This window comes from Salvelinus alpinus, chromosome 25, assembly GCF_045679555.1.
Source record: "Salvelinus alpinus chromosome 25, SLU_Salpinus.1, whole genome shotgun sequence".
NCBI lineage: Eukaryota > Metazoa > Chordata > Actinopteri > Salmoniformes > Salmonidae > Salvelinus > Salvelinus alpinus.
In genome coordinates, this window is record NC_092110.1 from 41375624 (window position 1) to 41392548 (window position 16925).

Genomic DNA, 16925 nt, shown 5'->3' on the forward strand with positions numbered 1-16925 from the left:
AGATAGATATAGTATGGTAACACTGATACAGATAGATATAGTATGGTGACACTCTGATACAGATAGATATAGTATGGTAACACTGATACAGATAGATATAGTATGGTAACACTGATACAGATAGATATAGTATGGTAACACTGATACAGATAGATATAGTATGGTAACACTGATACAGATAGATATAGTATGATGACACTCTGATGCAGATAGATATAGTATGGTAACACTGATACAGATATATATAGTATGATGACACTCTGATGCAGATAGATATAGTATGGTGACACTCTGATACAGATAGATATAGTATGGTAACACTGATACAGATAGATATAGTATGGTAACACTGATGCAGATAGATATAGTATGGTGACACTCTGATGCAGATAGATATAGTATGGTGACACTGATACAGATAGATATAGTATGGTAACACTGATACAGATAGATATAGTATGGTGACACTCTGATACAGATAGATATAGTATGGTAACACTGATACAGATAGATATAGTATGGTAACACTGATACAGATAGATATAGTATGGTGACACTGATACAGATAGATATAGTATGGTGACACTCTGATACAGATAGATATAGTATGGTGACACTCTGATACAGATAGATATAGTATGGTGACACTCTGATACAGATAGGTATAGTATGGTGACACTCTGATACAGATAGATATAGTATGGTGACACTCTGATACAGATAGATATAGTATGGTGACACAGATGCAGATAGATATAGTATGGTGACACTCTGATACAGATAGATATAGTATGGTGACACTCTGATACAGATAGATATAGTATGGTGACACTCTGATGCAGATATATATAGTACGGTGACACTCTGATACAGATAGATATAGTATGGTAACACTGATACAGATAGATATAGTATGGTAACACTGATGCAGATAGATATAGTATGGTGACACTCTGATGCAGATAGATATAGTATGGTGACACTCTGATACAGATAGATATAGTATGGTAACACTGATGCAGATAGATATAGTATGGTGACACTCTGATGCAGATAGATATAGTATGGTGACACTGATACAGATAGATATAGTATGGTAACACTGATACAGATAGATATAGTATGGTGACACTCTGATACAGATATATATAGTATGGTGACACTGATACAGATAGATATAGTATGGTAACACTGATACAGATAGATATAGTATGGTGACACTCTGATACAGATAGATATAGTATGGTAACACTGATACAGATAGATATAGTATGGTAACACTGATACAGATAGATATAGTATGGTGACACTCTGATACAGATAGATATAGTATGGTGACACTCTGATACAGATAGATATAGTATGGTGACACTCTGATACAGATAGATATAGTATGGTGACACTGATACAGATAGATATAGTATGGTGACACTCTGATACAGATAGATATAGTATGGTGACACTCTGATGCAGATAGATATAGTATGGTGACACTCTGATGCAGATAGATATAGTATGGTGACACTCTGATACAGATAGATATAGTATGGTGACACTCTGATGCAGATATATATAGTACGGTGACACTCTGATACAGATAGATATAGTATGGTAACACTGATGCAGATAGATATAGTATGGTAACACTGATACAGATAGATATAGTATGGTGACACTCAGATGCAGATAGATATAGTATGGTAACGCTGATACAGATAGATATAGTATGGTGACACAGTGGATGATACAGATGGATATAGTATGGTTACACTGATGCAGATAGATATAGTATGGTAACACTGATACAGATAGATATAGTATGGTGACACAGTGGATGATACAGAGTTAAGCTGCTGGCCCGACAACAGGGTGGGAAGAGATTATAGAATTAGAATGAGTAGAACGTTGGTCCCCGTTCAGGTCAATGATGTCATAACTGGTGGACCTTCTGGTGGCCATTTTGACTGTCCTCATAGCATTATATTTATATCAGTTAGATCAGATGTCCAAGCTGACTCCTTTTCTTGTCACACAGCCCACTGATGGTCCAGGGAGACCCTTACTCGTGACATCAGGGTGGGGAACACTGAAGGTGAGGAGGAGGAGGAGTGGAGAAGAGAATTGGAATTGGTTTGGGTTGGGTGGCCATAGTTGAGGTTAATACTATATAATAATACACACCGAGGAACACCGAGGAACACCGTAGAACACCGTAGAACACCGTAGAACACCGTAGAACACTGTAGAACACCGTAGAACATGTATTCAACTGGTGGTGGTACCTCACCTTGATGGAAGCAGTAGATCTCAAAACGTGTTTCACTACACTTGTTTCTTCCATCTGTTCAACAGAAGTTCTGGTTAACTTTAAGTGTATTTACAAAGAGTCTTCAGATAGTCTCTAAAAACGACAAATAGTCTTCATATAGTCTCTAAAAACTACAAATAGTCTTCATATAGTCTCCAAAAACTACAAATAGTCTTCATATAGTCTCTAAAACTACAAATAGTCGTCATATAGTCTCTAAAAACTACAAATAGTCTTCATATAGTCTCTAAAACTACAAATAGTCTTCATATAGTCTCTAAAAACTACAAATAGTCTTCATATAGTCTCTAAAACTACAAATAGTCTTCATATAGTCTCTAAAAAACTACAAATAGTTTTCATATAGTCTCCAAAAACTACAAATAGTCTCCAAAAACTACAAATACTTTTCATATAGTCTCCAAAAACTACAAAAGTCTTCATATAGTCTCCAAAAACTACAAAATAGTCTCCAAAAACTCCAAATACTTTTCATATAGTCTCCAAAAACTACAAATAGTCTCCAAAAACTACAAATAGTCTTCATATAGTCTCCAAAAACTTCTAAATAGTCTCCAAAAACTACAAATAGTTTTCATATAGTCTCCAAAAACTACAAATAGTCTTCATTTAGTCTCCAAAAACTACAAATAGTCTTCAAAAACTACAAATAGTCTTCATTTAGTCTCCAAAAACTACAAATAGTCTTCATTTAGTCTCCAAAAACTACAAATAGTATTCAAAAACTACAAATAGTCTTCATTTAGTCTCCAAAAATGACAAATAGTCACCAAAAATGACAAATCGTTTTTCATATAGTCTCCAAAAACTACAAATAGTCTTCAAATAGTCTACAAAGACTACCAATAGTGTTTCCCCATGACTGTTCCTTTCCCAGTAGTCTGACATCTTTCCCCCACTCCTATTTAAATGTCGTCAGCATGGCAGTCTGCCTCTGGTCTGGCATGACATTCACAATGATGGAGACACAGTGTACCGGGATCTCTACCATGTTGTCAGTGCTTCTGTTGATGTTTTTCAGTGATCAGGCGCCGTATGTATCAAGCGTCTTGGAATAGGTGTGCTGCTCTAGGATCAGCTAACCTCTTGTCCATGTAATCTTATTCATTGTGACAAAAAAGGTAGAACTGATCCTAAATCAGTACTCTTACTAGGAGACGGTTGATACATACCGCCTCACATTTTCTGTCTGTCTGGTGAGTTTGCCTGTTTGTTTTTTACATAGGAATGATGCATATTAGTCCTCATGCCTGTTTTTATGGTTTCATCAAAGTCTAATCCACACTGCCTTGTGTCCCAGCTGTCTGTCTGTCTCTCTGCTTATCTGTCTATCTTTTTTTATATCTGTCTGTCTAACTGTCTGTCTGTCCTGCAGGAGAACGGCGTGGAGTTCGAAGCCTGTCTGGTGGCGCAGTGTGACGCCCTCATCGACGCCCTAAACCGACGCAAGGCCCAGCTGCTGACCCGTGTCAACAAGGAGCATGAGCACAAGCTGAAGGTGAGCCACCATTTTGGATCAAGCCCAGGGGACTTCCTGCCTGCGGGGGTAGCAATGATAAAGGAATGAATGAATAGTAAATAGCCAGAGTTATGCATAAGTTGAAGGTGATCTTGGCTGAGTCCCAATTCTCCACACTTTTCCAAAAGTGTGCACTTGTACACTCCCCGTCATAGATTTAAAAGTATACGATTGTTGTAAGCATTGGGCTCCGTGCAAGAACGTGTGCAAGTGTGGAGACTCAGGCTGCAGCCCTGAGCTGCTATGCAGGACCATCTTGGATCACTTGACGTAATCACTTCTGCTCCTTGGGAAGGTCATAGGTTACCCACAAACTTCGTCCAGCGTTATGTGGTTTTCCTTCTTCTTTCAGGACACGGGCAAACCTGCCGACCGGAAAATGCAGTCATGAATATCAAACAGATAGAATTATGCATCCATGTATTTATTCTTTATTTATTTTTTATTTATTCTTTATTTGCACAACATACATAATGAACATGCACTCTGTCTCTCTCAATTCAATTCATGGGGCTTTATTGGGAAACACATGTTAAAATTGCCAAAGCAAGTGAAGTAGATAATAAACAAAAGTGAAATAAACAATAAAAATGAACAGTAAACATTACACTCACAGAAGTTCCTAAAGAATAAAGACATTTCAAATGTCCCTCTCCCTCTACCTCTCCGTCTCCCTCTCCCTCTCCCTCTCTCCCTCTCTGTCTCCTTCTCCCTCTCTCTGCACTCGCGCTCTCTCTCTCTCTCTCTCTCTCTCTCTCTCTCTCTCTCTCTCTCTCTCTCTCTCTCTCTCTCTCTCTCTGCTCTCTCTCCCTCTCCCTCTCTCTGCTCTCTCTCTGCTCTCTCTCCCTCTCTCTCCCTCTCCCTCTCCCTCTCACACACACACCAAGCCTGTTCCTCTCCTCTGGTCCTTGAGACAGTATCGTTCGGTGACACCAGAAGCAACCATCTCCATGACAACCAGGACATAGCGACGTGCAGAACGCAGTGTGTGGAGGCGTGAAGCCCTCAATAACATAATGGCTACTTCTCAAATGGAACCCCCATTATGATTTCATTACTCTCTTTCTCTTCCTCTCTCTCTCTCTCTTCCTCTCTCTCTCTCTGTCTTTCTCTCTCTGTCTTTCTCTCTCTGTCTTTCAATTCAATTCAATTCAATTCAAGGGGCTTTATTGGCATGGGAAACATGTGTTAACATTGCCAAAGCAAATGAGGTAGGTAATATACAAAAGTCAAATAAACAATAAAAATGAACAGTAAACATTACACATACAGAAGTTTCAAAACAATAAAGACATTACAAATGTCATATTATATATATGCAGTGTTGTAACAATGTACAAATGGTTAAAGCACACAAGTTAAAATAAATAAACATAAATATGGGTTGTATTTACAGTGGTGTTTGTTCTTCACTGGTTGCCCTTTTCTTGTGGCAACAGGTCACAAATCTTGCTGCTGTGATGGCACACTGTGGAATTTCACCCAGTAGATATGGGAGTTTATCAAAATTGGATTTGTTTTCGAATTCTTTGTGGATCTGTGTAATCTGAGGGAAATATGTCTCTCTAATATGGTCATACATTGGGCAGGAGGTTAGGAAGTGCAGCTCAGTTTCCACCTCATTTTGTGGGCAGTGTGCACATAGCCTGTCTTCTCTTGAGAGCCATGTCTGCCTACGGCGGCCTTTCTCAATAGCAAGGCTATGCTCACTGAGTCTGTACATAGTCAAAGCTTTCCTTAAGTTTGGGTCAGTCACAGTGGTCAGGTATTCTGCCACTGTGTACTCTCTGTTTAGGGCCAAATAGCATTCTAGTTTGCTCTGTTTTTTTGTTAATTCTTTCCAATGTGTCAAGTAATTATCTTTTTGTTTTCTCATGATTTGGTTGGGTCTAATTGTGCTGTTGTCCTGGGGCTCTGTGGGGTGTGTTTGTGTTTGTGAACAGAGCCCTAGGACCAGCTTGCTTAGGGGACTCTTCTCCAGGTTCATCTCTCTGTAGGTGATGGCTTTGTTATGGAAGGTTTGGGAATCGCTTCCTTTTAGGTGGTTGTAGAATTTAACGGCTCTTTTCTGGATTTTGATAATTAGTGGGTATCGGCCTAATTCTGCTCTGCATGCATTATTTGGTGTTCTACGTTGTACACGGAGGATATTTTTGCAGAATTCTGCATGCAGAGTCTCAATTTGGTGTTTGTCCCATTTTGTGAAATCTTGGTTGGTGAGCGGACCCCAGACCTCACAACCATAAAGGGCAATGGGCTCTATGACTGATTCAAGTATTTTTAGCCAGATCCTAATTGGTATGTTGAAATTTATGTTCCTTTTGATGGCATAGAAGGCCCTTCTTGCCTTGTCTCTCAGATCGTTCACAGCTTTGTGGAAGTTACCTGTGGTGCTGATGTTTAGGCCGAGGTATGTATAGTTTTTTGTGTGCTCTAGGGCAACGGTGTCTAGATGGAATTTGTGGTCCTGGTGACTGGACCTTTTTTGGAACACCATTATTTTGGTCTTACTGAGATTTACTGTCAGGGCCCAGGTCTGACAGAATCTGTGCAGAAGATCTAGGTGCTGCTGTAGGCCCTCCTTGGTTGGTGACAGAAGCACCAGATCATCAGCAAACAGTAGACATTTGACTTCGGATTCTAGTAGGGTGAGACCGGGTGCTGCAGACTGTTCTAGTGCCCGCGCCAATTCGTTGATATATATGTTGAAGAGGGTGGGGCTTAAGCTGCATCCCTGTCTCACCCCACGACCCTGTGTGAAGAAATGTGTGTGTTTTTTGCCAATTTTAACCGCACACTTGTTGTTTGTGTACATGGATTTTATAATGTCGTATGTTTTACCCCCAACACCACTTTCCATCAATTTGTATAGCAGACCCTCATGCCAAATTGAGTCGAAGGCTTTTTTGAAATCAACAAAGCATGAGAAGACTTTGCCTTTGTTTTGGTTTGTTTGGTTGTCAATTAGGGTGTGTAGGGTGAATACATGGTCTGTTGTACGGTAATTTGGTAAAAAGCCAATTTGACATTTGCTCAGTACATTGTTTTCATTGAGGAAATGTACGAGTCTGGTGTTAATGATAATGCAGAGTATTTTCCCAAGGTTACTGTTGACGCATATTCCACGGTAGTTATTGGGGTCAAATTTGTCTCCACTTTTGTGGATTGGGGTGATCAGTCCTTGGTTTCTTTCTCGCTCTCTCTCTCTCTCTCTCTCTCTCTCTTCCTCTCTCTCTCTCTTCCTTTCTCTCTCTTCCTCTCTCTCTCTGTCTGTCTCGCTCTCTCTTCCTCTCTCTCTTCCTTTCTCTCTCTCTCCTTCTCTCTCTCTCTCCCTTTCTGTCATTCTCTCTCTCTGCTCTCTTTCTTTATCTCTCACTCTTTCTCTCTCTGCTCTCTTTCTTTCTTTCTTTCTCTCTCTCTCGCTCGCTCTCTCTCCTTTTCACTCTCTCTTTCTCTTGTCATTCCATCAGGATAGATGGGGATTTGTTAAAGACTGTCATTAAAGATGGAGACAGGCAGAGAGAGAATAGGCAGTTTTTACTGGCACTGGGGGTCCCCCCTCCTTCTCCACTCTTCTCCTCTCCTCCCTCCTCCTCCTCTCCTCCCTCCTCCTCCACTCTTCTCCTCTCCTCCTCCTCCTCTCCTCCCTCCTCCTCCACTCTTCTCCTCTCCTCCCTCCTCTTCCTCCCTCCTCCTCCACTCATCTCCTCTCCTCCCGTCCTCCTCTTCTCCTCTTTTCCTACCCCTCCCCTACTCCTTCTCCTCCTCCCCTGTGGCCATCAACACTAGGCTACTAGCCGTTCCCTCTCTCCTCTCACCCAGTGTTACAGAGGGAATGGGCTCAGTGTCCTTTCATTGGTCCTTCCAGCCGGATGTCTGATGGATAGAAATTATCATAGTCATCTGGGAAAGACTGAGGCTGAGTCACAAATGACACCCTATTCCCTAGTGTAGTGCCCTATATAGTGTAGTGTAGTGCCCTATATAGGGAATAGGGTGCAATTTGGGACGCACCCAGAGAGTAGCAGGATGGCGGGACGCAGCCAGAGAGTAGCAGGATGGCGGGACGCAGCCAGAGAGTAGCAGGATGGTGGGACGCAACCAGAGAGTAGCAGGATGGTGGGACGCAACCAGAGAGTAGCAGGATGGTGGGATGCAGCCAGAGAGTAGCTGGATGGTGGGACGCAGCCAGAGAGTAGCAGGACGGTGGGACGCAGCCAGAGAGTAGCTGGACGGCGGGACGCAGCCAGAGAGTAGCAGGATGGTGGGACGCAGCCAGAGAGTAGCAGGATGGTGGGACGCAGCCAGAGAGTAGCTGGATGGCGGGACGCAGCCAGAGAGTAGCTGGATGGCAGGACGCAGCCAGAGAGTAGCTGGATGGCGGGACGCAGCCAGAGAGTAGCTGGATGGCGGGACGCAGCCAGAGAGTAGCAGGATGGTGGGACGCAACCAGAGAGTAGCAGGATGGTGGGACGCAACCAGAGAGTATCAGGATGGTGGGACGCAGCCAGAGAGTAGCTGGATGGTGGGACGCAGCCAGAGAGTAGCAGGATGGTGGGACGCAGCCAGAGAGTAGCTGGACGGCGGGACGCAGCCAGAGAGTAGCAGGACGGTGGGACGCAGCCAGAGAGTAGCAGGATGGTGGGACGCAGCCAGAGAGTAGCTGGATGGTGGGACGCAGCCAGAGAGTAGCTGGATGGCGGGACGCAGCCAGAGAGTAGCTGGATGGCGGGACGCAGCCAGAGAGTAGCTGGATGGCGGGACGCAGCCAGAGAGTAGCAGGATGGCGGGACGCAGCCAGAGAGTAGCTGGATGGTGGGACGCAGCCAGAGAGTAGCTGGATGGCGGGACGCAGCCAGAGAGTAGCAGGATGGCGGGACGCAGCCAGAGAGTAGCTGGATGGTGGGACGCAGCCAGAGAGTAGCTGGATGGCGGGACGCAGCCAGAGAGTAGCTGGATGGCGGGACGCAGCCAGAGAGTAGCTGGATGGCGGGACGCAGCCAGAGAGTAGCTGGATGGTGGGACGCAGCCAGAGAGTAGCTGGACGGCGGGAAGCAGCCAGAGAGTAGCTGGACGGCGGGACGCAGCCAGAGAGTAGCTGGATGGTGGGACGCAGCCAGAGAGTAGCTGGATGGCGGGACGCAGCCAGAGAGTAGCTGGAAGGCGGGACGCAGCCAGAGAGTAGCTGGATGGTGGGACGCAGCCAGAGAGTAGCAGGATGGTTTGACGCAGCCAGAGAGTTGCAGGATGGCGGGACGCAGCCAGAGAGTTGCAGGATGGCGGGACGCAGCCAGAGAGTAGCAGGATGGTGGGACGCAGCCAGAGAGTAGCAGGATGGTGGGACGCAACCAGAGAGTAGCAGGATGGTGGGACGCAACCAGAGAGTAGCAGGATGGTGGGACGCAACCAGAGAGTAGCAGGATGGTGGGACGCAACCAGAGAGTAGCAGGATGGTGGGACGCAGCCAGAGAGTAGCTGGATGGTGGGACGCAGCCAGAGAGTAGCAGGATGGTGGGACGCAGCCAGAGAGTAGCTGGATGGTGGGACGCAGCCAGAGAGTAGCAGGATGGCGGGACGCAGACAGAGAGTAGCTGGATGGCGGGACGCAGACAGAGAGTAGCTGGACGGCGGGAAGCAGCCAGAGAGTAGCTGGATGGTGGGACGCAGCCAGAGAGTAGCTGGACGGTGGGACGCAGCCAGAGAGTAGCTGGACGGTGGGACGCAGCCAGAGAGTAGCAGGATGGTGGGACGCAGCCAGAGAGTAGCTGGAAGGTGGGACGCAGCCAGAGAGTAGCAGGATGGTGGGACGCAGCCAGAGAGTAGCAGGATGGTGGGACGCAGCCAGAGAGTAGCAGGATGGCGGGACGCAGACAGAGAGTAGCTGGATGGCGGGACGCAGACAGAGAGTAGCTGGACGGCGGGAAGCAGCCAGAGAGTAGCTGGATGGTGGGACGCAGCCAGAGAGTAGCTGGACGGTGGGACGCAGCCAGAGAGTAGCTGGATGGCGGGACGCAGCCAGAGAGTAGCTGGATGGTGGGACGCAGCCAGAGAGTAGCAGGATGGTGGGACGCAGCCAGAGAATAGCTGGACGGCGGGAAGCAGCCAGAGAGTAGCAGGACGGTGGGACGCAGCCAGAGAGTAGCAGGACGGCGGGAAGCAGCCAGAGAGTAGCAGGATGGTGGGACGCAGCCAGAGAGTAGCAGGATGGTGGGACGCAGCCAGAGAGTAGCTGGATGGTGGGACGCAGCCAGAGAGTAGCTGGACGGCGGGACGTAGCCAGAGAGTAGCAGGATGGTGGGACGCAGCCAGAGAGTAGCTGGACGGGATTACAGAAAACCCACAGAACTGGAAATGGAGATTAATTTTCCAATGTTATACACCTTCTGAGTGTTAATCAATACGTTGAAAAGGAAAAGCAATGTCATGATGAGTAGACTATCTTTATTGGTAAACAGACTGCACTGCCCACTGGGTACTGCAGCAGTGACATAGCAATTACAACAGAGCGAGAGAGAGAGAGGGAAAACAGAAAGCTGTTAAGTAGGGGGTTGGGGGGGAAGAGGGAGGTCTGAGTAGTGGGGTGGGGGGAAGAGGGAGGTCTGAGTAGTGGAGTGGGGGGAAGAGGGAGGTCTGAGTAGTGGAGTGGGGGGAAGAGGGAGGGGTGAGTAGGGGGAGGGGGGTGGGTGGGAAGAGGGAAGGGTCAGTAGTGGGGTGGGGGGAAGAGGGAGGGGTGAGTAGGGGGGTGGGGGGAAGAGGGAGGGGTGAGCAGGGGAGGGGGGTGGGTGGGAAGAGGGAGGGGTCAGTAGTGGGGTGGGGGGAAGAGGGAGGTCTGAGTAGTGGAGTGGGGGGAAGAGGGAGGGGTGAGTAGGGGGAGGGGGGTGGGTGGGAAGAGGGAAGGGTCAGTAGTGGGGTGGGGGGAAGAGGGAGGGGTGAGTAGGGGGGTGGGGGGAAGAGGGAGGGGTGAGCAGGGGAGGGGGGTGGGTGGGAAGAGGGAGGGGTCAGTAGTGGGGTGGGGGGAAGAGGGAGGGGTGAGTAGGGGAGGGGGGTGGGTGGGAAGAGGGAGGGGTGAGTAGTGGGGTGGGGGGAAGAGGGAGGGGTGAGTAGTGGGGTGGGGGGAAGAGGGAGGGGTGAGTAGGGGAGGGGGGTGGGTGGGAAGAGGGAGGGGTGAGTAGTGGGGTGGGGGGAAGAGGGAGGGGTGAGTAGGGGAGGGGGGTGGGTGGGAAGAGGGAGGGGTGAGTAGGGGGTGGGGGGAAGAGGGAGGGGTGAGTAGTGGGGTGGGGGGAAGAGGGAGGGGTGAGTAGGGGGTGGGGGGAAGAGGGAGGGCTGAGTATTGGGGTGGGGGGAAGAGGGAGGGGTGAGTAGGGGAGGGGGGTGGGTGGGAAGAGGGAGGGGTGAGTAGTGGGGTGGGGGGAAGAGGGAGGGGTGAGTAGGGGAGGGGGGTGGGTGGGAAGAGGGAGGGGTGAGTAGGGGGTGGGGGGAAGAGGGAGGGGTGAGTAGTGGGGTGGGGGGAAGAGGGAGGGGTGAGTAGGGGGTGGGGGGTGGGTGGGAAGAGGGAGGGGTGAGTAGTGGGGTGGGGGGAAGAGGGAGGGGTGAGTAGGGGAGGGGGGTGGGTGGGAAGAGGGAGGGGTGAGTAGGGGGTGGGGGGAAGAGGGAGGGGTGAGTAGTGGGGTGGGGGGAAGAGGCAGGGCTGAGTATTGGGGTGGGGGGAAGAGGGAGGGGTGAGTAGGGGAGGGGGGTGGGTGGGAAGAGGGAGGGGTCAGTAGTGGGGTGGGGGGAAGAGGGAGGGGTGAGTATTGGGGTGGGGGGAAGAGGGAGGGGTGAGTATTGGGGTGGGGGGAAGAGGGAGGGGTGAGTTAGGGGGTGGGGGGAAGAGGGAGGGGTGAGTTAGGGGGTGGGGGGGAAGAGGGACGGCTGGTGATTGGGGTGAGGGGAATAAGGGAGGGGTGAGTAGGGGAGGGGTGAGTAGTGGGGTGGGGGGAAGAGGGAGGGGTGAGTAGGGGGGTGGGGGGAAGATGGAGGGGTGAGTAGGGGGAGGGGTGAGTAGTGGGGTGGGGGGAAGATGAAGGGGTGAGTAGGGGGGGGGTGGGGGAAGATGGAGGGGTGAGTAGAGGTGTGGGGAGGAAGAAGGAGGGGTGAGAAGTGGGGGGGAGGAAGAGAGATGAGAGGGGGAGGATGTTAAAGTTTGTCTGTTAAACAGGAAGCCGGTTGTCAGCAGTGAGAAGAGAAGCACCTCTTGGAGCAGTACCAGGCCTCTGCAGGGGAGTGGATGGATCCAGACTCTGACACAGTGCGTTTGGGTGTTCATGTGCGTGTGGTGATTACATAGCAGTATACCCATAGAGATCATATTCAATTACTATGTCATAATCCCTCAAAGTTCCAGAATGAGGTGAAAATGGCAGCCATCTTGGTCAGGGAGAAATCCAAACCAGTCTAATTGGAATGAATGGCAGCCATCTTGGTCAGGGAGAAATCCAAACCAGTCTAATTGGAATGAATGGCAGCCATCTTGGTCAGGGAGAAATCCAAACCAGTCTAATTGGAATGAATGGCAGCCATCTTGGTCAGGGAGAAATCCAAACCAGTCTAATTGGAATGAATGGCAGCCATCTTGGTCAGGGAGAAATCCAAACCTGTCTAATTGGAATGAATGGCAGCCATCTTGGTCAGGGAGAAATCCAAACCAGTCTAATTGGAATGAATGGCAGCCATCTTGGTCAGGGAGAAATCCAAACCTGTCTAATTGGAATGAATGGCAGCCATCTTGGTCAGGGAGAAATCCAAACCAGTCTAATTGGAATGAATGGCAGCCATCTTGGTCAGGGAGAAATCCAAACCTGTCTAATTGGAATGAATGGCAGCCATCTTGGTCAGGGAGAAATCCAAACCAGTCTAATTGGAATGAATGGCAGCCATCTTGGTCAAGGAGAAATCCAAACCAGTCTAATTGGAATGAATGGCAGCCATCTTGGTCAGGGAGAAATCCAAACCAGTCTAATTGGAATGAATGGCAGTAGAGGGATAATCCTGATTTTACTTCAACTGGAGAAAAGTAAGGCATGTGATACATTAGAAATATAATTATTGTCAACCTAAAATAGTGTCATATAATTATAAATACAGTTGATGATAATACAGATTTAAGACCAATTTTCTGTATAAATAGCCTCACATAAAATATATGTGCCCCACCACCTAATATACAGTGGGGAGAACAAGTATTTGATACACTGCCGATTTTGCAGGTTTTCCTACTTACAAAGCATGTAGAGGTCTGTAATTTCTATCATGGGTACACTTCAACTATGAGAGACGGAATCTAAAACAAAAATCCAGAAAATCACATTGTATGATTTTTAAGTAATTAATTTGCATTTTATTGCATGACATAAGTATTTGATACATCAGAAAAGCAGATCTTAATATTTGGTACAGAAACCTTTGTTTGCAATTACAGAGATCATACGTTTCCTGTAGTTCTTGACCAGGTTTGCACACACTGCAGCAGGGATTTTGGCCCACTCCTCCATACAGATCTTCTCCAGATCCTTCAGGTTTCGGGGCTGTCGCTGGGCAATACGGACTTTCAGCTCCCTCCAAAGATTTTCTATTGGGTTCAGGTCTGGAGACTGGCTAGGCCACTCCAGGACCTTGAGATGCTTCTTACGGCGCCACTCCTTAGTTGCCCTGGCTGTGTGTTTCGGGTCGTTGTCATGCTGGAAGACCCAGCCACGACCCATCTTCAATGCTCTTACTGAGGGAAGGAGGTTGTTGGCCAAGATCTCGCGATACATGGCCCCATCCATCCTCCCCTCAATACGGTGCAGTCATCCTGTACCCTTTGCAGAAAAGCATCCCCAAAGAATGATGTTTCCACCTCCATGCTTCACGGTTGGGATGGTGTTCTTGGGGTTGTACTCATCCTTCTTCTTCCTCCAAACACGGCGAGTGGAGTTTAGACCAAAAAGCTCTATTTTTGTCTCATCAGACCACATGACCTTCTCCCATTCCTCCTCTGGATCATCCAGATGGTCATTGGCAAACTTCAGACGGGCCTGGACATGCGCTGGCTTGAGCAGGTGGACCTTGCGTGCGCTGCAGGATTTTAATCCATGACGGTGTAGTGTGTTACTAATGGTTTTCTTTGAGACTGTGGTCCCAGCTCTCTTCAGGTCATTGACCAGGTCCTGCCGTGTAGTTCTGGGCTGATAACTCCCTTCCTCATGATCATTGATGCCCCACGAGGTGAGATCTTGCATGGAGCCCCAGACCGAGGGTGATTGACCGTCATCTTGAACTTCTTCCATTTTCTAATAATTGCGCCAACAGTTGTTGCCTTCTCACCAAGCTGCTTGCCTATTGTCCTGTAGCCCATCCCAGCCTGTTGCATGTCTACAATTTTATCCCTGATGTCCTTATACAGCTCTCTGGTCTTGGCCATTGTGGAGAGGTTGGAGTCTGTTTGATTGAGTGTGTGGACAGGTGTCTTTTATACAGGTAACGAGTTCAAACAGGTGCAGTTAATACAGGTAATGAGTGGAGAACAGGAGGGCTTCTTAAAGAAAAACTAACAGGTCTGTGAGAGCCGGAATTCTTACTGGTTGGTAGGTGATCAAATACTTATGTCATGCAATAAAATGCAAATTAATTACTTAAAAATCATACAATGTGATTTTCTGGATTTTTGTTTTAGATTCCGTCTCTCACAGTTGAAGTGTACCTATGATAAAAATTACAGACCTCTACATGCTTTGTAAGTAGGAAAACCTGCAAAATCGGCAGTGTATCAAATACTTGTTCTCCCCACTGTATATGTAGCAACATTTGAAATTATATTTTTTACAACATTAGAGACTCAGAGCTAGAAAATGGTATATCATACACTGCAGTTGAGGAACAATGAGAAAGTAATTCTGGTTTGAAAGTTGATAAACTTGTAACCCCACTTTTGAGAAATTGGCCCGTGAATGTTTTGGTACACCTACTGGAGAGCTCTCCTTTGTCTACACCCATTCAGCATCGTTCACACCCTCTAAAGCTTTAGCCCCACCCATCTCTTTAAGGATTCACTGTGTATTAAACAACCAAAGATTTCAAGACTAAAAGTGATGGAAGTAGTAGCAAAACGTAGTAGTAAAAATGAACTTTATCTAGTCCTTGGCCTTTATCCTAATCTGACTTTGGTGCAGGTCATGTTGTTCTTCACAGTACTGTCTCTGGTAAACACACACTATATCAAATACAATCTAAGTTTATTTGACACATGCACAGGATACATAATGTGTAAACGGTACAGTGAAATGGTTACTTGCATAGTGGAGTCTTTTGTTTAAACATGTAGCTAGCTAGCTAAACAATGAACCATAATCCCAACTCTAATCCCGCGATCAAATCAGCTGGGAACTCAAACAGGGAAATATCTATTTGAACGGTCATCCAACTCGGAATTTCAACTCGGAGCCCCTTTCTAGAGCTCCTACACAGATCATACACGTAACGTTAGCTAGCGAGCTTGCCAGCTAACGTTAGCTATACACAGATCATACACGTAACGTTAGCTAGCGAGCTTGCCAGCTAACGTTATCTTTACACAGATCATACGTTAGATAGCGAGCCAACCGGTTAACATTAGCTAGCTAGTTAACAGTACGTTTTAACTTGCAATGAAAACGACTTTCTGACCAAATGTGTGTTTTATACAACAACCTTCTTTCTGTGTTCTCTTTTCGGACTCTTTCTGCATTTGGCAAAATCATCTCTCTGCTTCCACTGGGCATTCCACTGATTTCAAAACTCAGTCAACTTCTTCTGTGACAACGACACCGTTTCTCCCCCACCATTGTCATCAGAAGACTCTACAATGTCTGGTTCAAAGAAAATGTTTTTACGTAAATCAGGGATTATCTCATTGTCTGATTCATTTTCAGAGTCCGAGAGAGTAAGTACGGCACGGTCATCCTCCAGAAAGTAGTCTATCACAACGTTTTCCCACTGAACTGTCAGGAAGTGGATGAGCAGCAGGTGGCTGGAGTGTTTGTGAGAGAGAAAATATAGTGTTTTGGAGGTTTATTTGATTCACCGAGCTTCAAACTGCCTCTGGAAGCAACATCAGCACAAGAAGTGTTCGTCTCGATCTTCCTGCGTTGTATTGATAAAGTGGAGAACTCGTTACGCTATCAATGCTGCAGGTGTTGTATATACCTCGCCCTGTCCCCGGATGAAGTCGAACACCCTGACCTTCAGGGCGACAATTGCCTGCTCACGGAGGGCTACAGAGAAGAAAATAGCTGAGGCTACTGGGAAAGCCAAGACCTGCGATTTTCGTTTTCCTCTACTTCGAGGGTCGTGCATCGCGCTGGGCTGATGAGAGTCTCACCTTCAGGCAGGCTATCTTTGGTGGACTGGCTGCTGCTCGGAAGTGGTCGCTCACCGACGGAGAATGGCGTTGGCGGGACCGCAGGATGATCCTCTCCTGGACCTGACTGGCCGGACAGGGAGACACGTCACGCCGTGCATCGCGGAAGTCGATGGCGGCGTCCTCCTCTTTCTGAGCCCTCTGCAGTCACGGTATTCATGAATGGGCTGTCGACATCGGAAAAACTTTGCTGCTCTGGAGCCTGATGTCCCATCTTCTCATGGAGAGTCGGAGGTTCCTTCCGTAACGTTATGATGGTATCGCCGGAGTCTAAGGTGGGTTCTGCTTCACCGGGTCTACGGTGGGCTCTGCTATTCCTGTCATTTGTGGGGGGCGAGTTAGAGGAGCCCCTGATGGGGTTAAGGTTGGGCTGAGGGCTCTGGCTCGAAATGAATAACAGCCATCAACCATTATTTTTGGAAGCTCCATGGTTAGATTGGTGGAAGTCCGAATTACCCGTACACTTTGTTTTCCTGGAGCTAGGGTATTAGATTTGTCAGAAGTCATGCCCACCATCAAGAAACAGATTCCTGATCTGAAAACAGTTATGTTGCATATTGGGTCTAATGATATTATGCGTGTGAAATCTGTAAAGCTAAGAGACTCTTGGAGAAGGCTCAGAAATTAGCAGAACATATAATTGTCTCTGGCCCAATTCCATC

The 16925-nt window shown here is 47.4% G+C and overlaps 1 protein-coding gene across 4 annotated transcripts in view; it reads left to right on the plus strand.

The window, feature by feature from the left end:
• The window catches only part of trim9 (tripartite motif containing 9), a 119387-nt gene that overhangs the window by 51882 nt on the left and 50580 nt on the right, over nt 1-16925 (plus strand). For 2 of the 4 annotated variants that reach the window (XM_071366807.1, XM_071366808.1), the window contains exons 3-4: nt 2036-2092; nt 3705-3827. In XM_071366807.1, coding sequence (XP_071222908.1) covers nt 2036-2092; nt 3705-3827 — 180 coding nt within the window. The remainder of the gene's footprint in view (nt 1-2035; nt 2093-3704; nt 3828-16925) is intronic. The other 2 variants (XM_071366809.1, XM_071366810.1) reach the window with 1 other exon arrangement.